Source organism: Sander lucioperca, chromosome 24, assembly GCF_008315115.2.
Source record: "Sander lucioperca isolate FBNREF2018 chromosome 24, SLUC_FBN_1.2, whole genome shotgun sequence".
Taxonomy (NCBI): domain Eukaryota; kingdom Metazoa; phylum Chordata; class Actinopteri; order Perciformes; family Percidae; genus Sander; species Sander lucioperca.
The window spans coordinates 3,273,758-3,297,768 of NC_050196.1; the positions used below are offsets into that span (position 1 = coordinate 3,273,758).

At 39.5% G+C, this 24,011-nt stretch overlaps 1 protein-coding gene across 5 annotated transcripts in view; it reads left to right on the forward strand.

Moving 5' to 3' along the window:
* dgkza (diacylglycerol kinase, zeta a) overlaps nucleotides 1-24,011 on the forward strand; it is a 102,970-nt gene that overhangs the window by 11,754 nt on the left and 67,205 nt on the right. For 2 of the 5 annotated variants that reach the window (XM_031302375.2, XM_031302376.2), the window contains exons 2-16: nucleotides 5,948-7,081; nucleotides 11,050-11,158; nucleotides 11,963-12,058; nucleotides 12,659-12,736; nucleotides 13,208-13,270; nucleotides 15,199-15,255; nucleotides 15,471-15,539; nucleotides 15,825-15,896; nucleotides 16,091-16,207; nucleotides 18,547-18,618; nucleotides 19,274-19,372; nucleotides 20,450-20,532; nucleotides 20,716-20,776; nucleotides 21,644-21,757; nucleotides 22,149-22,286. In XM_031302375.2, coding sequence (XP_031158235.2) covers nucleotides 6,180-7,081; nucleotides 11,050-11,158; nucleotides 11,963-12,058; nucleotides 12,659-12,736; nucleotides 13,208-13,270; nucleotides 15,199-15,255; nucleotides 15,471-15,539; nucleotides 15,825-15,896; nucleotides 16,091-16,207; nucleotides 18,547-18,618; nucleotides 19,274-19,372; nucleotides 20,450-20,532; nucleotides 20,716-20,776; nucleotides 21,644-21,757; nucleotides 22,149-22,286 — 2,130 coding nt within the window. In that variant the 5' untranslated portion in view covers nucleotides 5,948-6,179. The remainder of the gene's footprint in view (nucleotides 1-5,947; nucleotides 7,082-11,049; nucleotides 11,159-11,962; nucleotides 12,059-12,658; nucleotides 12,737-13,207; nucleotides 13,271-15,198; nucleotides 15,256-15,470; nucleotides 15,540-15,824; nucleotides 15,897-16,090; nucleotides 16,208-18,546; nucleotides 18,619-19,273; nucleotides 19,373-20,449; nucleotides 20,533-20,715; nucleotides 20,777-21,643; nucleotides 21,758-22,148; nucleotides 22,287-24,011) is intronic. The other 3 variants (XM_031302377.2, XM_031302378.2, XM_031302379.2) reach the window with 2 other exon arrangements.

Sequence of the window (24,011 nt, forward strand, 5' to 3'; positions counted from 1 at the left end):
TGTTATCTCAAGACACTTTACAGATTGAGTAGGCCTAGACCACACTATAATTTACATAGACCCAACAATTTCCCCAAGAGCAATTGCACTTATTGCAAGGAGGCGAGGAAAAACTTCCTTTTAACAGGCAGAAATGGACAGAACCTGGTTCTTGGTGGGCTTCCATCTACCTACCTACAATAAAAACAGAAATATTACTCATAATAATTAGTTTTGCACCAAATGTATCGTCAAGAGTGTTGTGAAAGTCGAGGTGCGCAGATTGGCCACTTTGTGATGCGAGAGAGCACATATGTGAAGTTGCAGTGACAGATTCCAGAGGATGTAATCACTGAGTTGTGGTTGTGATGGAAAATGAACCAGAGTAAAAAAAAAAAAGTATACGAGTAAATGTTGCATTATAAGTTTGCAGCTGTCATTGTGTTCATGTAAATATCAATCTACACATTTGTGAATATTTTTTCTGTAACTTCACATTCAGAATACAGGTGTGTGAACATTTTCTACAAGTGCAAATTTCAACTTACAAGTTCAGATTTTTTTTTACAAGCTCTCATGTTTTTTTTCTTTGTATGACTTCAAATTCAGATCACATGTGTGTGAATATTTTTTACAAGTGCAAATTTTATTTTTACAAGTGCAAATTAAATTTTTACAAGTGCAAATTTTAACATACAAGTTCAGATTTTTTGTTCTGCAAGTTCTCACATTGTATTCTACAAGCTCTCCCTTTTTGCACCATATTTACCTTCATAATACTGAAACAGCAGTTTGGATGCAAATGGTTTAACAAAGAAAAAGCAAAACCGTTCTAAGCATAATTTTTCTAACAATGGCTAACTAACACCAACAATACTACAAAGAATCAAGAGGGCTGTCTGTCTGGCATACATTTGCAAATAGTTGTAATCCTCTCTGGAACTCTCTTAGAGCAAAGCCTAAGAATATATAATTTCCCTGGGAAATAGGAAGACGAGTGATAGCTAGACCCCAGCACCCTGAGTTTGTGACGCCATTGGCTGGCCTGCAGTATCATGCGTGCATATACTGTACGTGCTCAGCTGTGGACAGCCGAAAAAGAAAGTAAGCAACAAACCTCCCCAACAACAAAGTATATACCTTGAGAACAGATTTGCACAGTGATGAAAAAAACTTTTGTCTCGCTCGTAGTTCATGGTGGTCATCCATGTGTTAGAGTTTATGGATATATTTTCAAAGGTTAACTGGCCTTAAAGCTATAGTGCGTAGTTTCTGTCGCCCCCATGAGGAATTCTAAGTACTGACAATAATACTGTCGGCGCGTCCACATGATACAAGCCTTACATGATCGTGCACGCGCCCCCACCCCTCCCCCACGCAGTTGCTAGTAGCCAGGGAGGACACGGAGGATTAAAAAAACATGATGGACTCTTCAGAAGAAGTAATTATCTTCACTTGAGTTTCTGCGCAGGAATGTCACCGAAATCTGCTGAACATAGCCATACTGAGAAATACAGAGAGAGTTGTGTTAGCTTAGCTTTGTAGCAACTCATTTGGCAATGGCTTGAATGTAAGTACTAAAGATTTAATTCTCAATGTAATAAATAAATACAAAATAATGATGATAATGACTTTATTTGAATAAATTGCATATCATCTCAGACTATGGCTGTTGTTAGTATGTGGCTTTATGAAAGCCAGTCATCACTGGGATGACCCCTAACCTTTGCAACAAAGCATTTGGAGAGAAAATGCTTGTCTGTTTAATGTCAGTGGTGGGATTAAGTGAACAGTGGGCTGATGAACCGCTGAGATGGGACTTCCTGTTAGACTTTATAATGTAATGGTTTCGGTAAACTGCACACACTTTTATCTTGCACTTATACACTGTGGGAGTCAGTAATAAAACTGATCACACCACATGTCATGTTTTCTGTTCCATTCTCATAGCTATAGTCTCATCTGTTGTACTGAGTTAGGTTAGTTTGTGGTGGGGTGGTCTGCAGTGGTAAAACTAGAAACATACGGAACAGATTTTCTGTTTATTTCCCCCCCTATCATAACCACACTGAGTGTCATGCATACTGTAAACTGTACTAAGCTGTGTCTACAGCAGGAAACACAACAGTTATTTGATCCCTTGCTGACGGGTAATAAAGGACCGATACGGTAAAAAGAGATAATGTTCTGACAGTCAGTACTTATGCGTGTTGCAGTTTCAGGCCCGTTGCTTATAATGGAAAAATTGCTCATAGTTTGACAGGATGAGTCATATTGATCAAATATACACAACAGTCCTGCAGTAATTCCTGCCTTCATGAAAGTACTTATAGGATTTTTATTTTTGTAAGGATGAATATTTTCATGCGGTAGATTTGTTCACAGTACCTTAACCATCCAACAAGACAAATCTTGCCATTTACGCTCGGCATAGTCAAATTCATTCACACATCCTTAGAAAAAAAAAAAAAAAAAAAGCCTGTGCCAAAACCATGTTGATGTAGTGACTACTCACGGGTTGTGCAACACTTAACCTACACTTTTTAATATTTATTATATTTCTCAAAACCTTTATTGTAAGGTCGTCAGTGTCAAGGCAGTTTGCAGCAGGCAAAGTTTACTGAAGTCAGTATTATTGTGAACATCTCTGAATCCATGCAAATCAATAGATGGAGGTGCTCTATAATTAAATCTGTGGCCTTGGTCTATTGTGAAGCTACAAAGTGCAGATTAGGTTTAATGGTGTCATCTGACAAAGTGCTTTCTCAATTTACCTTTAGCTCATGTTTCTGCTAGTGACAGCATAAACGGATACTTTCAGACTCAGCAAAATTTGGTCCACCAAATACCTCAGGGCTTAGAACGACAGATTTATACTTTGCTACACTATAAGACACAATTAAAGTCCCATCAAGCCTGCGGAAATCAGAATGTGACATTGGCTGAACCTAGTACACATAAGGGCCTTTTTGCCCCAATAGTTACAAAAACTAAGACATCCAAAAGCTACATCAGTGAGCAGTGAATTTAGTAAGTTTGTATTTGCATTTCCACTGTTTATCAAGAACCACAAAGATTAGACAGATAAAATATGTTTAATCTTTGCTGATGAGACACTTGAGTGTGTGACTGTGTTTTCTGATAAGTGTTGGAAAGGAAGGGTGCGAGTTAAAAAGCAAGATGTCAAAATGGTGGCCCAATGGTTAGCACTGTGGCCTCGCAGCAAGAAGGTTCTGGGTTCGAATCCAGGGCGTTTGTGCCTTTCTGTGTGGAGTTATATATTATATAACTCCACTAATAAAACTAAGAATATACTAATAATAGTATATTCTCCCCATGTTTGCGTGGGTTTCCTCCAGGTGCTCCGGTTTCCGGTCAGTGCCCTTCATCAAGGCCCTGGCTCGAATCTGGAGTTGGTCCCTGGGCGCTGTAAATGGCTGCCCACTGCTCCCTTGAGGGATGGGTTAAATGCAGAGAATGAATTTCGCTACATGTATGTGTATGTGACAATAAAAGTACCGTTACCTTTAATAGTTTTAGTGTGTAACCACATTGAAATAATTAGTCAGTGAAGTTTTCAGCTTTATTTTTCTTGCTCCCCCATTCTCTCTCTTCATTTCACTTGTTTAACTTGTTGAGAAATCAACCCATGGCTGTTAATAAACATCAATAACATTGATGTGATGAAAAATCACATTCCTAACTGCACATGCGTGGTGGATGGTTGCGCTCTGAATGCTGGAAGTTGTAACAGTTGCCAGGCTTGTGTTTGATTAGACAGTGATTTGTAATACTTACAATAAGAATACTGTGTGATCCGGCAGTCAAAATGCAGCAAACGTTTTTGGTTCCTGGAAAAGATCCTCCTGTCAAAAAGGGACATGTCAGATGAGGCAGCCTCAGGTTTGGGCTGAGAGTCAAAGCTCTACTTTCTGTGGAGCATATAAACACATTGTCCAATCATTTTGACTGATTCTACATGGCACTGGGTTTATTAATGCTGTAGTAGTTTAGTTTTCCAGCATTTGGGAGGGCAGTTGTCTACTGTAATTATTTGAAGTCATGTTTGTGTCTATCTGATGAATGTCCGTCCAATATTCATTCTATTTTAGCTCTACCAACTCTTGAGAAAAAAAATATCTGTCTCTTTAGCTGCTAAATGGTCTATTATGTTTACCAGCCAACGTCTAGCTATGTATGCCCAGGGTGCTAAGCAAGGGAGTGTGTAGTGGGTTTATCAGAGCTTTTCACTGAATGATAAAAACACTGAGACTGAAGCAAAACAGTAAATATGTATCAACAACAGTACCATTAGCTAAATGAGGCAAAGGCTGCAGAGTCGATGATAATTCTTTGTAAGTTTGTCAGTGCGACCCATCACATTACATTTAAAGCTTTAGTGCGTAACTTTTTGATATTAATGAACGTCCGTTTACATTTAAGCCATTGCCAAATGAGGTGCTACAAAGCTATTTAAGACTATCAGCTCCACACTACTCTCTCTGTATGTCTCAGTATGGCTATGTTCAGAAGATTGTGTCGTCCTGTGACTTTCCCGCGCAAAAACTCGAGTGAAGATAATTACGTCTTCCGAAGAGTGCATCATGTTTTTTAATCCTCTGTGTCCTCCTTGGCTACTAGCAACTGCATGGAGGAGGGGGGGCGCGGTCACGGAAGGCTTGTATCATGTGGACGTGCCGACAGTTTTGTCATTACTTAGAATTCCTCATGGGGGAGACAGAAACTACGCACTATAACTTTAATTAATTGTTAAAGTGCTCATATTATGCTCATTTTCAGGTTCATAATTGTATTCAGAGGTTGTACCAGAATAGGTTTATGTGGTTACATTTTCAGAAAACACCATATATGTGTTGTACTGCACATTGCTGCAGCTCCTCTTTTCACCCTGTGTGTTGAGCTCTCTGTTTAGCTACAGAGTGAGACAACTCACTTCTGTACCATCTTTGTTGGGAGTTGCACATGCGCAGTAAGTACTGCTAGCTAGTCAGTTGCAGAGTATGAGGGAGTGCCATGCTAGCGGCTAGGCGAGCATTATAGCATCTGTTACAAAGTGACGCACGTTTGTTACGGAAGTAAAGGCTGGACTACAATAGAGCTGTTTGGAGCAGTTTGTTAACAGTGTTTTCTGTTGGTTCACTTTGTAAACCTATAACGTGCACAAAAAGATATATAACACAATAAAGGAAAGGGAAAAAGCCAAAAAGTATAATATGAGCACTTTAATACAGCATTGCTTCACCTTTAGTTTGAATGTATGCAGCAGTTTTATATAGCTTGTATTTTAAATGAGTAAATAATAGTAAAGGAAACCGAACTGCCTGTGTGAGACAAAAATGATTTTCACTCAAAGGTCCAGTTAATGTTTTTTTTTTGGAGCTTGTGGTCTTCAGCAAATGGTTTGAATCAGTTGAAAGCTCTGAAAAGCTAGTAAGTGGACCTTTTGAGTTGAACTAATTGTGTCCCACATATTGTTGCCAATGTGAATAATGAAGGAGTGTCTGTGTTTCAATGTCCAAGGATCTTGGCTTTTAAAGAGCCGCCACTAGGTAGCAGCTCAGATAGTGCTCCAATTTATGTCCGTAAGGACAAAAGACAGTGATTCACCACTCATGCAGTCATGACACTATGTGAGTCACTAAACTCTGTGAAAGAAAAACAAGTGAATGCATCAATCATACTGCGAATGTTAAGGGAACCAGTGAAGGGACTACTGGTTGATACCAGTTTTGAGGACGAGTGACTTTGAACAACGCAGCACTGCATCAGGGATCCATTTATCTAATTAAACAGCTAGTTAGATGATTAAGCGTGGGAACAATTTACCTATTGAATTTGTTTTAGAAGAAAATGTACATTTTATTAAGTTTTTTTTTCTCCAATACTCTCTGTTGATGTCATTTAGTGAACACATTTAATAAACACAAAAGCCCATTTGTCCCTTTAGCATTTCCAAAGGAAGATTGGAGAGAAGGGCGGAAGCTGGACTATCATCAATTATCATGGATACCATCTTCTGTTGCACGGATATTAAAACATGATGTGAACTGATCTGACTTTTAACGTTTAGCTTGGTATCAGAGAAGACAGGGAAAAGGCTGAGAGTGTTCCTTACCCAATCTTAGCAAATGTCACATATACTTTTTTAGTACCTTCCATATTGCACTGCACTCCAAGACATGATGGATATCTTTTTCCAACGTCATTTCCGCCGTCGCCGAAAAGGACAGATGCATCCGGCTGCAGTACGTCAACCTGGTCCTGCTCTTCAGACCAGTAAAGCCAGGAGGCGCTCTAGTGTTGGTCTGCCCTCTGTAGCATTAGTACAGTCCAGACGATCCTCTGTTGGTTTACCTCCAGTTAATATTGAACAACGCAGGCGCCCCAGTGTTGGCTTACTGGTGGCCAGTGGACAGAAGCGACAGTCCATTATAGATGTAGGATTAACAATGCAATATGGACGTCCTTCTAAAGTAAAATCTATTGAACCTCATTTACTTGGACCTTCTATGTTACTCGCGAGTGTAGTCCAGATGGGCAGAGGAGTGAAAGACAAGGAGGAGGAAGAGGAGGAACTAGATGCCTCTCCATCTTCCTGCTCTGAGTCAGATGGAGAGGAAGGGAGTGATGAAGAAGTGGAGAACAGAACTGGAGGAATACAAGATGCAAGGTTCAGGCCTACAGCTCAGACGCACTTAACCCAGGCAGTCATTATGGAAAACATAACACCCCGCCCATTGCTCCGCCCTCCTCGCTGTCTGAGGCGAAACTCCTCCCACCTCCTGCCAGCGGACTCTGTGTTTCGGAGCAGTGGAACAGGTTACGGAGTTTATGGTCGATATAATCGACGTAGGTCAAGTCAAGTTTACTGGGCTTTAAATAAACAGATCCTGACTTCCACGACCAGCCCCTGTTTGGATCAGCTGGCCTCAGCAGGTCTGAGCTCTGAGCCTGGGGCTGCTGGAACAGATGCGGCCTTCTCTGGGTCTACACTCCATAAAAGCTGTTCTACACCACTGGGGGGACCAGAGGGAACCATATACTATGATCCTTATCTGGATACATGGGAGAACTTCCTGTCGTATGTACTGTAACACACACAAGCACACACACACACACACACACACACACACACACACACACACACACACACACACACACTGTACACACACAATTTGAGAAGGAATGTTCCTGTAACACGTACAGTATCTTTAGTAATGATGTATAGCTAGATGTTTTGACAGTACAGCCATGTAAGAAAGCTGTTGACGTAACAGCGTCTGTCCTAGTCTGAAATCGGAGTAGAATTCCAGTCAGGCACTACTTGTGTCATCTGTCGGAGAAGGAATTTGATATGGATATTTTTAGTCCATTGAGGATGATTTTGTATCACAAAAAAATCTTGAAATAGTCCACATATTTACTATGATCCTCTGACCTTAGTGTCGCCATCAGGCAAAAATGTCATGGTAGCACACAAGATATCTCATTATCCAAGAGGCGGATACGTAGTCTAGAAGCTTCCTTAGTACAATCAAGATCCCAGGGTGATACATATTTTAGATCTTAATGACCTCCATGAACTTTCCTTTAGCACAGCTGTTGCTGTTGGAAACTGTCGCACTCTGGGGCGTTGTAACAACTGAACAGGGTTGCTGCAAGATTTGTTCTTTTCCATTCCTCACATAATAAGAATGTATCTTATTACAATCTCTGACATGTCAAAATCAAGGACATATGTGATACCATCAATATGGTTCATATTAAAAAGACTTTTCAAATGCACAGTTCTGCCGCTACCAGCATTTGCGAGGTTGCGACACGTTTGCGGATTGTCAGGGCAATGCATTGTGCTTTCACATTCAGGTTCACAGCAGTCAGAAAAAGTCACAAGGGATATGTTTATGTGTCACAATAAATAGATTTAGAAGAAATGTTGCTACATCTCAGCCCTCAAAACAGTTAAAGCAGTAAAATCGATTTTGGCGCCCCTACAGTTTCATAGTGCACTTTGAACTTTACACCGCTGTCATAAAAAGCAGTCTCTTTGCTCGGTCACTCTCTCCTTTTCTTTTCTTAGCTTCCTCCATTAAGGTCCTCTTCGGTCTCTTCTCTTCTTCCACGATGTCCACAGCGTATGGTCAATAGAGGCTTCTGAACCCGAAACATCAGAGGGAAAACCAGAAAACGTCTCTATAAAAATTATCCAATTTCACCAAAATCAGTGGTGGTGTGGTGACTTAATGCGTTACACACTTCTCCCAGGAGATCATATCTGCTCACGAGGCGCAGAGTGGGAATGATAGAGGAACTATTTTCCCTATTACAAGTCAGTGTAGCATCAAAATGATTTTGAAGCTTTTATTTTAAGGTAAAATAGTTACATGATATTGCTTTAACTTTCCAATGCCAAAATGCGTAATTATACAGTGAACACTATGAAATGCTCCAATGCCCCCGGGTAAACTAGAGAAGTCCAATGTGAAACTTTGTAAACAAAAAGGCCAGCTATGTTCTATATATTGGCTGGCCACTGTTGATCGCCATTCTATCGGCGTTTCTTGCCCGCCAGGTATCCATGGTAATGTCGTCACTGCAAAGTATGAATAGGCATCTTCTGTTCTGGAAAAGACACTGTGGCTCCAGTGACCAAGTAACTTAAATGTAATGTTGAAACTTGGCAAAAATGGAAAATAAAATAAATAAATAACGCTCCACCTCCTATGTGACAGCCATAGTTTGTACATACTTTATTTGCATTGTCAGCCAGGAATAAGGCAATAACCCTAACAGTAGTCATGTTTCCATCTAATTGTCAAGGAAATTTTTAACGAACTTTTAAAATGTCGCAAAAAAGAAGAAAAAAAAGAAAATGCAAATTAGAAGCGGTTCCAACTGCGAATAAACTAGACTACGCAAAACGTAGTTTCGTCACAAGTTGACGTTAAGCATTGTCACTACCCGATGTGAGTCAAGTGCAGATGTGAGTTGTGCATGCGTCACTTTGCGACTTCACGCAGATCTGTTTTGCTGTTAGCCACAGAATAATGAGATAGGTACATTACATAGCAGTAATTTGTTATTTATCGTAAAGCATCACATTTTCACGGCATGATCCCTGATGTCAGTTCTAGATTAGAGGCTGAAGTAGCCTACAAGAACCTTCTAACGAGAAACTTCTGTAATGTCAATACAATAAAAATGGACCTACATAACGAAGTTCGTTCACTGCTGGCTACAAGTTAGCAATCAAACACAACAAAGGCTATCACTTGAATGGCGATTTGAGCTAACGTTAGCAATCAAACAATCATAGATAGCTAAAACGTTTGCCGGATCCGGATCCCTTGGCGTTATGCCGTAAACCGTTTAAATCTGAGCATGAGCAACTCACATCTGCACTCGACTCACATCGGGTAGTGACAGCATGGTTTGAGATTGCAAACAGGCGTGCTAAATCAAAGAGTTTAGAAGCTAAGTTATTTGGCTAAATGGAGGGAGGTAGCATTGTACAAGTTGGCCACCTGTGCAGAATACAGGGTTGTGACAGAGACATTTGGTGTCAGCAAGACAACCGTTCACCGCTGTGTATACGCGGTGTGCAGGGCCATACGATTCAAGCTGTTGAACCAATTTGTCAACATATAGCAACGTGGCTGAGGTACAGCCAATAGTGCACCGCAACTCCACTATGCACCTTGTCCCACAAGTGTATGGCGCACTGGATGGGACCCATTTCCTGGTCCAGCCATGTGAGTTACATTTTCGCTACGTCACAACTTATTTGGCAAAGCTGTTTCCATCTCCCATTTTGTGCATTAACTCTTTTTCGGAAAAGGCAAAAACCACCTCAAGCGAGCGTAAAAACCTTTTTGCGAATTTGAGGAAGTTTTTTCGAATTTTGACGTTTCCATCAACATTTTCTAATGCGATACTTCAAAATGCATTCAAATACGTTGATGGAAACCCCACTAATGAGAGAAAATAGCAGCACATAAGCCGTGTTTCCATCAACGTATTTTTATGCACATTTTGAAATATTGCATCATTATCGCAGATAACATGAAATTGCAGTATTTTACTGTGTGGAGTCTGCACGTTTTCCTCATGTCATGTCTGTCTTTTCAAGACATGCTGCTTTGGCAATTGAATTGCTCATAGGTGTGAATGTGAATAGTTGTTTGTCTACACATGTATGTGTATCAGCACTGTGATAGACTGGTGAGCCCATCCCATCTCACCCACTGTGAGCTGGGATGGGCTCCAGCTCCAAACATGATAAGTGGTTTTCAGAATGGATGGGTTACAAGTATTGTGTATAGTTTGTTAAAGTCCAAGTCTGGTTAGACATGTCTTGTGCAGTATAAGAAAGGTGATCATTGTCCAGTTTTGTGTGCCTCTGCATAGTGTTTATATGTTAAGCTGGACTACTCAAAATGCCAAATATTTGATATATTTCACGAACCTCATTTCATACTTTTATTTTTAAGGCCACACTAGAATTTATTATTTTCTGGTTGTCATTACATTTTGCTAGTCTGGATTATGACAAACACGATCATTATAACAATTGAAGTGTTCATGTACTGGTAGGGATGGGTGCAAGACAGCAGTTATTTACTCATCCATAACAATTCGATCCATCTGAGGTCCCATTCTCATATTTTTAACATAAAGTGCTACAGTACACATCCCAAAATATGAATTTAGAATTTTCATTTTTCAATTGTTTCTATTCAATTGGAATCTACTGACTTTAGAGAACCTCCTTTAAAAGACATGAGCATCACAAAAAAGTAAATTGATGTTGACTTTTGTGTGTTTGACATGCTGCTTTGTAAGTGGAAGTAATGTTTGATCAGGAACAATTAACATTGTTAGAAGCATTTCCAAATATAAGAGATTGCATCTGGTGAATTTGAAACCTTCAAATCTGTGTGATGTTGGCATATTTTAGTTTTACATTAAATATTTCCTTGCATTTTTTTAGTTTTATTTTCAAGAAGAAAATGGGAGCATTCACAATGTTCTGTCTTTTTGTCTTTCCAGGAAAGCAATAGCTAAGTCCGGCCTGCACCATCTTCCCTGTCAGCCCAGTACATCATCCCTGAACAGGACCGACCCAGAAGCAAATATCCGCAGTACTTTGGACTGGACTGTGAGTTTGGCTATCAGTATGACATAACAGGGGTCTGAGGAGACACACAAATTATCTGTACTTTACCTTTACCTCATGCCTACGACGGCAGCAGCAGCAGCAGCAGCAGCAGCTTGGATATTAAACAGGATAACCAGTGTTATTGCTATCATGCCAAAATGTAATTCTTGATATTTCTTTATAGCTGTTGAGACTACTGTGACTCAGAAAAAGCTTTCTAAGAAAGTTGATTTAAAATCTAAAAAGAGAATAATGTACCAGGACCCTTACGGATTAACACAAAAGTTGACTGGCACAGCCTTGCACCAAGGATGTACTGTCAATGATTTTATAGTCTCACTTTGCCAGACCTTCCTACACAGAGCTGCAAAATAGCCTTGTGTACGTTCAAAAGTTGTTTTAGTCGTATGAGAGAAAACTCAGATTTGACAGATCTAGCTAGCTGTCTCAGTTTATCCTGCAGAGATCTGAGGAGCAGTTAACCATAGTCCTCATAAATCCACCGGAGTTTAAAATTCCAAAACAAAGAAAGCGGAAGGAAACGGACATCGGCGAAAATACATGGATCCGGCACCGGAGCAATCCCGGAAGTGGAACGTTGTGTATATAATCTAATGATTTTATAATGATTTTACATTCTTTCATCAAACACAATTTATGCCTCATCAGTGACTTATCATGTGATTAATGCCAAAGTGACCCATCAGTCACCCATTTGTGACATTAAAACAGGTTTACAGAAAGCAAAGTGATTTTAAGTTTCTGTCCTTTGAGCCTCCTCTGTGTCTCTGTTTGTCTCTGTAGGATTCAGCTCTGTATGGAGATCATATCTGGTTTGAGACAAATGTGTCTGGAGACTACTGTTATGTGGGAGAACAACACTGTATTGCCAAAGCACTGGTTAGTATTTCATTCGGATTATCTCCACCTGTTCCTTCCCCCTTCTGTGTCCCTCTTTGTGTTTACAACAGCACTATTTTCCACAAGTTACATTCATATGCATCTATTTTGATTTGTCTATGACAGTAACTTCTATGTTGGATAATCAACTCTGATCTTTTCCAAAAAAACGTAAGCACTGATATGCACATGATGCTACGGCCATTCATTTTGAGCGTCAAGACAGTCCCTCAGCGTCAGCTAACACAGTCATGTTATAATTTTACTCCTGTCAGCTCGTATTAAAATCAAACACATGACAAGCCTGTCACATCACACATACATAAAGTTGTCAAATGTCATACACTATCATGTCATATGGTTTCTATGTATCTGGTTTCAATCAACAGCATTTCACTTTTTGCAGCACAGGACTGACCCCTTGTGGTCAACGATGGCATTACTGCTTACTAGCTGCTGAAGATCATATAACAAAATTACTGTTGGTCAAAATACAAATTGTTTCACTTTTGTTCCATGTTCCTGTAATGTTATGTCTGTGGTTGTTTTTCCATATTTCAAAACTGATCATTTTCTCCCTCTCCTTCTTTCTCCTTCCAGCAAAAGTCTGTCAGTCGAAGGAAGTGTGCTGCCTGTAAGATAGTCGCCCACACCATCTGTATAGAACAACTGGAGAAGGTAATTTTTTTTCTGTCTCATGTATTCAAAATACTTAAGAATCTGAATGAGTTCACATTTTTGTATCTACTTTATCTACTGTGGAGACAATAAGCATAACTTGGTGTAAAACTTAAGTCATCACAGACAGATTAAGGTGGAGAGGAGAAGATTAAAGACGGAGGTTTAAACCATCTTTCACAAGCGAGAAAATGTGATGGAGGAAAGAGTAAAGAGGGATTAAGCTTTCAGTCATCAAGGAGGAGTTTAAAATCAGAGAAGTGAAAAGCAGGATTACTTTAAACTATCTTGTCATGATGAAAATCTAAAATTGGATCCAAGGACGGTTGTTTTCAGCTAACATCTGTTCTTTCTTTATTTCACTTAACAGTTATTTCATATTTCATTTCGTTCATTTTCATTGACGCAGAGGACAGCCCATTTGAAAGAGCGGACAACTTGTCCTTAACAGTTCTCCTGTCTAATCTGCAGTTTCCCAGCTCTAGAGCCATTCTGTTGGATACCACCCTGCCCCTCAATGACCCCAACTTTAGAGTGAGATAAACCAAACTTCTCCTGTCTCTCCTCTCTCCTCGTTGGTGATCCTCAATCTCACAGAAACACACAGACCTAAGGTGGTGTCGGGGCCTCACTTCAATCATTCACCAATGCACAGCTTGATATCTGTGTTTGCCTCAGGATGATAATTTATCTGGAGCAAAAATACAACAAAGAATCTTTGTAGGTGGGGGAAAATGCATAGAGGGCTGCAGTACATGGCAAACACAGATATAGCATGTATTCTCTAAAGGCAAACAGGCATGTGGACAATCCACTTTTAAAATGAGCGAATCGAATTGGAATCTAATCTAGGTCAGACACACCCCCTTTGAAAACTTCCACTTTTGTTCTTGCGTCATGAAGGCGTCATTTTCTTTTCCTCACATCTCGTAGAATCTTCTGTCTCTTTATCCAATTTGTTCTTGTTGATCAAATCTGACAGGTTTAAAAAGTTGGCCCTGTTGATTTCAAAGTGATTAAAGGGTAACTATCATTTCTTTCAACCTGGAACCTATTTTCCTATGTTTTTGTGTCTAAGTGACAACAATCTTTGACATTGGTCCAGTATTAAGCAAGATCGCTGCAGTCGGTAGCAGCGAAACAAGCTACAAAGTTAATAGGGCAATTGTCCAGCTTGTATTTACCTTCACAAAAGTGCTTGTTTTGCCCCTGACAGGCTCAGATTAATATTCTGACATATTCTGAAGTGTCTGACAACATTATGGAAAGGATTTCTAAGGCGGTCGACCTTTCTGTTAAAGAGTAAGATCCTTTTTTTAAACATAATAACATAATTTAAAGTCGACAGAAACAAAATATAACAAAGAAAAGCAGTTTTTGGTCGTCTCTACACTTTTCCAACCATCACAACTCTAGTTTTGGTTGAAATAAACACATAGTTTACCGATTTACATGTGAAAATATGTTGGCTCTGGTGGGTTTAGTGCTAGTAGCGGAGCTGTTTTTGGTTTAACAGAAAGGTCTCAAAGAGGTTTTAAAGGTCTATCTCTGAAAGGATAATTTCCATAATGTTGTCAGACACTTAGAATAATAATCTGAGCCTGTCAGTGGCAAAACGAGCACTCTTGTGAAGGTAAATACAAACTGGACAATTGCCCTATTAACTTACATTGTAGCTTGTTTCGCCGTTGCCGACTGTAGCGATCTCACTTAATACCGGACCAATGTCAAAGATTGTTGTTCCCATCAGTCACTTAGACACAACAAACATAGGAAAATAGGGTCCAGGTTGAAAAAAAAAATGGTAGTTACCCTTTAAGTGACTAAGGCCACTTTCTGAAACAGTAGGCTAAAGGTGGAGGTAACAGCAAAGAAGGATAAGGACTGGTTACAGTTACAAAGTCTAACACAAGCTAACACGAGGATCCATTTGTCATTATGAGAAGGCGGGTACCACCAAGGTCAGTGATATGCAAGGCTGAACCATGATTTGTATGAATGAGCAGAACTGTCATCAGAATGAACCAGAACAATTCAACAGGATACGATGGCCTGTTCCATACGCCTTCCCCAAAAAACGTTTGGTTGACCTAACAGTGTTCAGCCTGGCAACCACAGTGTCTGGTGGTGTCCCTGCTCTGGTCAGGGTGGCCCTGGTTTTTCTTTTCTGCGCACTCTATTATGTGGAATCCTGGGGCCTTCCCACTTTTCACTGCTACAAAGTCACACATGTCTGGACCTCTTTGGCCTAACCACTTCTTTCTCCAAAAACATGTTTTACCTGCAAACCTGATCATTGGAAATCATTCCAATCAAGACTTTACAGCTGTCTGTTCTGGAGCTCTGTGCTTTTTCCTATAACCCTCTCACAGTACCCAGTGTGGTTTGTGAGTTAGAAGCCCAGTTATCATCTAAGTATTTACAACTCTCTTCCTCTCTATTCTTTCTCTGCTCTCCTCCAGATTAATTTCAGGTGTAAACCGTCTTTCAGAGAATCAAGCTCTAGGAACATCCGAGAGGTGAGTTTGAGAAGTTTGTTATTGGGGGGGTCCAAGCAGTGCTGCTGCTGGAGCTGCTTTGCATTTACTCAGATTGTCCGTCTTACAAGTTCAGGAACCAACAGGGAAATATTTTTTATGTTGTTCATATTCAAAATTGTTCATGGACTCCAAAAAACTTGGCTATTTCATTCAGATTTGGAAAATCACAATTTGTGTAATTTGTGTGTGTTCAGCCCATTGTGGTGCGTCATCACTGGGTGCATCGGAGACGGCAAGAAGGCAAATGTAAACAATGTGGGAAGGTGAGTTGTATTTTATCTTGACCAGTAATCTAATAAGAATCATTTTAATCTTTGCTTCTTATACATAATTATTATTATTATAATTTTTTTTTAAGTTTAATGGTTTATAAAGTTTACGGTATAAACCCTCTTTCTCTCTTGCAGGTTCCCCAAATAAATCAAAGTTATACCCTAAATTGCTTGAGTTCCCCACTTAATTAAATATAAATTAAACTGGTAGTTTAATTTAATTTTTAGTAGCAGTGAAGAGCACAAAATAACTTATGTTCCTGTCTTTCTGTGCAGGGTTTCCAGCAGAAGTTTGCTTTCCACAGTAAAGAGATTGTAGCCATCAGTTGCTCCTGGTGCAAACAGGCTGTGAGTACTGTATGTTTGGGAACATGTAAAACTGGATGAGTAAGAAGCAGTTTAATCTTGAATTTTCACATTGGGACACTTAAGTCATTTAACTTAACGTCTTATTATTATTATTATTTTTACAAAATTATATTATTTCTATTCTACAGAGCTTAATGATTAAATGCATTGTATTGCTGTATTTCCCTCTTCAGTACCACAACAAGGTGTCCTGCTTCATGCTCCAGCAAATTGAGGAGGCTTGTCCAATAGGAGCTCATGCTGCCCTTATTGTTCCACCTACATGGATCATTCGAGTCCGACGCAATCAGGTAATACTGCTGTCAGTCACTCTTTTTTTCCAATACAATGTTATTGAATTTTAATTTTATTTTTTTTATACAATTACATTAACAGTAGAACACACATCTCCCTTATACATATACACTATCATCCAACACAGACACCAAACAATCCTTGGGCCTACATTGAAAATAATAATTGTTATTATAATAATAATAATAATAATAATAAACAAACTAAAGCAAGTATTTTACAGGATATACAATGAAATATATTATATAGTATTCATGTAACAAATACATAATGACAGATAAGAGATGTGAAAAATAAAGAAATACGTCAAAGCACATACTTAGGCTTGACTTCATAGATGTGCAAAAAGACATTATGGGGACAACAAACGAGCAGTAAGTAAGTAAGTACACAAAGTGACAAGGACTAAAAAAGGGACATAAAATAAATAAATTAATGAAATAAAATAAAATAGAAAAAATAAATAAAGAATTGGGTTTAAAAGTCCTCCTCAGGACATTATATTAGTAAGAGAAGTAAAATAGTTATTGCTGATCAATCGGGAGCCTTTTTAGATTGCTGAAGTGTGATATTAAGTTTTGCCACCTCACATTTAATTTCTCAGCTAAACCTCTAAGTACAAACTTGATTTTCTCTAGATTGAGAAAAAAACATCATGTCCCCCAACCAGACCGATGGAGGACTAGTACCATCTGAAAGCCGTCTACAGACACGTTTGGGTCCTGGATGTCCTTGTGTAGCCATGTCGCTGTGAAACGCAAAACACTGCTCTGACGATACAATCTCCATCTCCTCACCAAGGCTGATAGCTCGTCCTTCTTGTTAGCCGGCGATCCCATGGTGATGAAAGGCCTTTTCACTCCTGCCCTAGATCCTTTGTATCTCCCCCTCCTAAGCTCCTTGGGGATTTCACGCTCAGTAAAAAAGAAAATAACAGAGCTTTGCTGCAAACAATGGCTCCATCGGCACCGTATTGTTGTGCGAGGACAGAGACGCGGTTGAGCAAACTATTCCCAAAGACAAAGAACACAGGGAAAATGTTCCACAACTTCGTCAACTAAGTGAACACACAACTGAGCTAAAGACAAACAATAAATAAGAATAATTATTGCAGCTGTTGCTGGCTGCCGCTCGTACGGTGCCTGAACCGGATCCGAGGGAGAGGTGAGTGTTGGCTACTCAGTAGTTTGTTCGCAAAACTCATATCATAAAAATTAAAGAGAAAGCCCACAATAATTAAATACCTCTCATTAGGATCGAAATTAGTGTTAGTGGGGGATAAATTGCATCCTCTTGTGAATCAATATAGCAACACCCCTGGCCTTAGATTTAAAGTTGGAATGGAATACCTGGTTTACACAGGACTTGCGTAGCCTGTGATGGTCTTTGAGGCACATATACATTTTTTGAACCAAGGAAAGGGGTCAGTATTAGGTCCTACATTGTTTGTTCTGTATATAAATGACGGTGTACGTGAGGTATCAGTTCTTTTAAAATTAGTTTTTTTTGCGGACAACACCAATATTTTCTGTTCTGGGGAGAATTTACAGCAGCAGGAGATGGTGTGCATGGACACAGATCGGGAAATCAATCATCAATTTCTGTCATAAAACAGTATGGTCTCTGGAGAAACTGTACATTGATGCAAAACATACATCAAGTCAACAGTTTACCCCCCGCTCCTGTCAGTATATAAAGTATAACAAATCTGTAGATAACATAGCATAAATGAATTCTAACTGTAAGAAAAATAGATCCTGATTTAGACACAATCAACCATCTACTCTTGTACTTGTACACTGGTAAGTGGCTAAGGTATAAGCAATCCGATGCACTTAAGCTGTTCTGCTATCTAATAGAACAAACCCTCTCTGCTTTATAACTCAACATTTTTCATCCTTCACCCTCCATTATTTTTTATATTGGGCACACTTTGTTCAATCATGTAACTATCAATCAGTTTAACTGTTGCTGTGGCTGTTGTTGCAGGTACTTACAGCAGTGTCTAAGAGTAAGACTTAGACTCAATTGGTGATGGCAACGTTGTTTGAGGTGTCCTGATATAAGATTTTAATTGACAGGCAGTCAAAAACAACTAGTTTTCATTGCCATTGTATAGTTTAGTACACAGTATAGTTTGCAAATGTTACAAATATTAGTTTTTTTTTAGTGTCTTTCCTTATTCATGTTCCCCATACAAAACAAAAATAATATTCTGCATATCTTGGTCGGTCGGTCGGTCGGACGGACGGTCAGTCGGACGGATGGACGGACGCTCCATGAAATCAACCTGCAGTGATCTGCAGCTGATGTCTCTGTTTTGTGTCTCTAATAGTCATCTATGAAGTCAAGTAAGAAGAAGAAGAGAGCATCATTCAAGAGGAAAAGCAGCAAGAAAGGACCAGAGGTCAGTCCTGCACTATATTTTTCAGAGCATGAATGTATCACTGTTTCTCTCTGTGCCACCTCTGGCCACATGGTTATGGTACACATATAAAACATAAAATTTGGTTTTGGTTTTTTGCTTTGTGTGTGACACACTCTGAAACTCTCTTAAGGATAACACCATCTTTAAAGATATATCTGACAGACATGATTTGTGATAAATGTGTGCTTGTTTTTTTGTCATAGAATAAAAAAGACAGATTATCGGCCCTGGGCGATTAGTTTTTTGGCAGTTTGCAGATTATCTGTATCAGCGTTTTATTTGCCTGATAACCGAAAAAAGTCAATTATTAAAAAGTGTGATACTTTGTTTCAGCTACAGCTCTGTGTTTGTTACATTCAGAATCTTAATTTTGACTTAAAGATTTTAATTTTCACTGTAAATTCATATTGGTTCCAAATATCGGTTATCGGTTTCACTAACTACTAATAATTGGTATCGGTATCGGCCTTGAAAAAACAGTATCTGTCGATCCCTACTTGAGATACCTTCTGAAAGGCTAATATGGATTAATAGTTGAGGGACACCAGCCTAGTAGATAAGTCCCAGGTAAGACAGCCTAAATGGACGAGCTCTACTATAGACGGACTTAGCAGATCATCTTCCTCTCTGACAGGAAGGACGACAGTGGAAGCCGTTTTTAATCAGACCCATCCCTTCACCGCTGATGAAACCGCTGCTGGTATTTGTCAACCCCAAGAGTGGAGGAAACCAGGTATTCATGAACAACCCAATCAACCCAGCCAGTGGGTAAATTACTATAGGCATTCAGCAAATGGTTCAGTGATTTAGTCAATGAGCTAGTCAATGTGTCATCCAGTTTAGTCAAGCTATTAGCTAAGCAGTTATGGTGACACTAAACCAGCCCGCAAGTCTGGAAGCCTGTTAGTCAGTCAGCAGTCAGTAAATCACCGAGGTTTGGACTTAAATCAAAAGCTAATGATTTCAGGCTCAACTTGTCAAATCAAAAAAACTGTTGAAATTGGATGTCTACTTCAACATTAGTCACTGGTGACCTCATTTAGATGTTGGCCTTTTTATTTTATTTGGTATGTATCCTTTATTTTAGCAGAAGGGGACCCACTGAGACAGAAATCTCTATTACAAAGTTAACATTTAATCAGTACATACAAACACATACACATTCAAACATTTCAAAACAGTTACAAATGGTAACTTATGTTGTTCTTCAATATTTCAAATACTAGCTCTGTACAAAATCTGATAAGACACCAGAGAAGATAGCTCAGCTGCATCTTGGAATTCATTCCCTATACTGTACTGTAAGGCTTGCTAAAACAAAGCAGTCGATTTTAGTGGTATAATTTAGGAAATTAATTGATGGACTGGTTATATACAGAGGGAGTTTAGCAGTTAAAGCTTTGTAAATAAATAATATATAATGCTACATCCTTCGTAAATCAAGAGAGAACCAGTCTGAGGCATGCATATAAAGTGAATCAACATAATCGAAAAACTGCCACTATTGTAGCCTGCACATTCCTTTTTCTGCTGTCCGCAAAGAGGCAGGGCTTATTGCGTTATGTCTTAAAGGACTTGGTCCCATTCCTCAGTCTGAAGAGAAATTATGTATGTAGAATCACATGATAAGGACCTCAAACCCAATGTTTAGGACTTGGACCTTGACCCGCCTCTCTCAACTTAGGACTTGACTGGACTTGAGTCTTACGAGACAATGTCTCAGTGCCAGTGAATGTACTGTAAGTAGATTATGGATATGTTTAGTTACTTTCAAGTCTTTTAAACTCATATTGGTTTCTCTGTCTGATAGGGCAATAAGATCCTGCAGTCCTTTATGTGGTATCTGAATCCCAGACAGGTATTTGACCTGAGCCAAGGTGGACCGCACGAGGGGTAAGTCTCTCTCACACATGCGCGCACACACACACACACACACACACACACACACACACACACACACACACACACACACATCATCATCACCACCAAGAGATGTTCACTAATATCAGTGAACATCTCTTGGTGATGTCAGATTCATTTGGCTGAATTGACCATTAACTAGTGTCAATCTTGTAGCCTGGAGCTGTATCGTAAAGTCCATAACCTGAGTATCCTGGCCTGTGGAGGAGACGGCACCGTGAGTAGTAACACACACACACACACACACACACACACACACACACACACACACACACACACACACACACACACACACACACACACATTAGGATTAGGGCCACATGTGAAAAATGGATTACAATACTGAGTTTGAAGTCAGAAATCTGAGTTTAAAGTTAAAATCCTAAAATTTTTTCAGCAGAATTAAATGAACGCAGAACTCAAATAAATGTTTCACATGTGGTCCTAATCCAGTGTGTCCAGAACCTGCGTTAATGCGCTAAAAAAAATGGTGCATTTAAAAACGAATTTGCGTTAACACAATAACAATGTTGTGTTCACACCGGCTGTGTAAATTTGCTTTACTTGCACAAGTTTGATTGCTCGAGTTGAAATATTTCAACTTGCACGGATATGCGAATAATTGAATTTTGCATGCATTTGCATCTTTGCGTTGTCTTTGTATGTAATCGCATTACAACAGTCACTTTCTCTGTATCCCGAAAAAGACAAGATGTACTTCATCCAACATATATTTCTGAAAAAATAAAAGAAACACGACTGAACCAGTTTGGTGATGTGCTGTTTGAAATGTGAACTAAAATCGAATACTATCTTAAATTCCTAGTTTATAGCCACTATATTGCTAGACTGTGAACCTGTGGAATGTGTGACAGTGATTACAATGTCTGTCTGATTATTATCGAATTGAAGTAGTGAGTAGTGCATGCCCATGTCATCAGCATAAAATCTAATAAAATATGATGTCTAATAATACGTATACGTATGAAAACTTCCTGTTTAAGAGAGATGGACAGATGGAGGGACACAGCCTTTTGTCTCTTTAACTGCATGTCTGTGTGTGTGTGTGTGTGTGTGGAACCAGGTGGGCTGGATCCTGTCTTGTCTTGATGAACTGGCATTAAATCCTCAACCTCCTGTTGCCGTGTTACCACTAGGGACAGGAAATGACCTCGCCAGGACCCTCAACTGGGGAGGGGTGGGTACAAATACTGACAAAGACACCTACACACAATATAATTGTATTGGTGAATACAAATATTCCAATTCAATGCTGTTGGCAATCTGAGCAACTGCTGGCTCATTTCTAATTCAACATACAGCGAGCCCTCATTTGCTGTATTGAAGCCTCTGCATTTGCTAAGTTGTTTTTCCTTTAATTTGTCACTAATGTGTATGCTTGGATTCATTTCAAACTTCAAACTTTGTGTGCCTTGAGCTATTGTTATTCAGACTTCAAGAAAGTCCATCTTCAGCACTTTTTTCTAAAGTTAATTTTGTTGACATAAAAATCTTGTTTTATATTCACATAAATATATTTGTGTATATGTATCCATGTTTTTTTTAATGTAACTCGGCATGTATTCCAGGGCTATACAGATGAACCTCTGTCTAAGATCCTGTCCCATGTTGAGGATGGAACTGTTGTCCAGTTAGACAGATGGAATCTACGGGTTGAACCAAACCACAGCGCAGGGGCTGAACCGGACGAACAGCAAACTGATAAGGTCAGTGGCAGTGCACATACATCGTATCCAGAAACTCTAAGCTGACGTCTGAGACTGTGGACACTTAACGCTACTTATGTAAAAATTGTGGACACTTCACTCTTGTTATTTAAAACAAATTTTCATGCTCTCATCTTAAACCCTTCAAACTAAACGTAAATGTGCTTAGCTGCTCTATTGCTAATCGGTAGTCTGTCCATCCAACATTTTGATAACTTACAACTTCTGACAGATTCCATAAAGATGTATGTGGATATCCAGGATCCCCAGAAATCTAAATGATTTTGGTGAGGCCATGGATGTATTAAGGAGACCTGGATAACGCGCTCAGAGCCCCATTCGTTCCTATGAAACTTGCTCACTGGGCACTAACGGCAAAACAGCCTCTGCATGCTTCCTCACACTTCTACGTTTTGGGCCCATAGAGCCTGCACACTAGAGTCCCTCAGCAGCCGAGCTGGTTGAGAGCATGAGGGTCAGAGACTTCCTTTTGACTCCCCATACACATGAATGGGATACAATTATGTTCTTGGGGGCTTGGGTGAACCACATCCCTCGTCCTGTTGTCAAGGGCCACCAGAAAATCTAAATCAAAAGTGATTGGTCCACCCAGGGCCAGGCCTGCTGGAAAATCTGTCTGAACCGGAGAGGGGCCTCCTGGGGCGGTGTTCAGAGCCGGGGCTAAGGGGCCCTCCTACCATGTTAAACTGTTTGCCATTGCCACACAGTCACACCTGACACCCTAGTGCTCCCACGTCAATCCTCCCTTCTTTAAAACAGTTTGCTTTATCCGTTGTTCCAAGAAATAGGTAGACCTATACGGATCAGAATGGGGTATTAACAAAAACTATTTATTGAATATAATAGAATATTTTCTATAGAATCTTAAGTTAAGTCAACATAAATATGAAATTGTAGAAAATATAAAATGTAGGAAATAATAAAATATAAAACCTTAAGTATAAGTGTTGGCTCTGCTGCCTGGTAATTAGTCCAGTCCTCACAGTATTATAAAATGAGCCTTGGCTAAACAATGTAAATATGAGCCCATAGGATATGGCTGCAGCTTTATGTCTCTATGGTAAAATAAAACGTATACTGCTGTATGGCTACCCCAGGTTTCCTTTTATATATTTAAAAATATGAAATACTACTTATACTATGGCCTGGCTAAAGACTTTATGGTTATTATTTACTAAGATTGTTTATTAAGATGTGCATTGTGCATGTATTGCCTGTATGCCCAGCTAATCTACATTTTATAATATAACAATATTTAAACAATAGTCAATCCATTGCTTTCCATCTTGCATTAGTGCAGAGTTGTAACTAAACCTTGAGAAACTAGATAATCATTGTTGACATTCTTGTTTTAAATGTATGTGCGTCTATGAGGAGTGCCATCACACCCATATATTTTCTAAACTGGTAGCCACAGACGTTGCTTGGAAAGTGTGAGTTTCATTCTGTGCACGCGCATATGAATGAATGTCCATGCGAGGAGCGATTATCTTTTCCGAGCTGCAGTTTATAACAGTGTTGCCCGTTGGCATTTGTCGAACTTAATGGGCCCTATCTTGCACCCGGCGCAACGCAGCGCAAAGCCCGACGCAAGTGTCTTTGCTAGTTTAAGACCAACGCAGTTGTCAATTTCCCGTCCAGTGCCTTCGCCGTTTAAATAGCAAATGCACCTGCGTCCTTCTGTGCGTCCATGGGCGTGCTGGT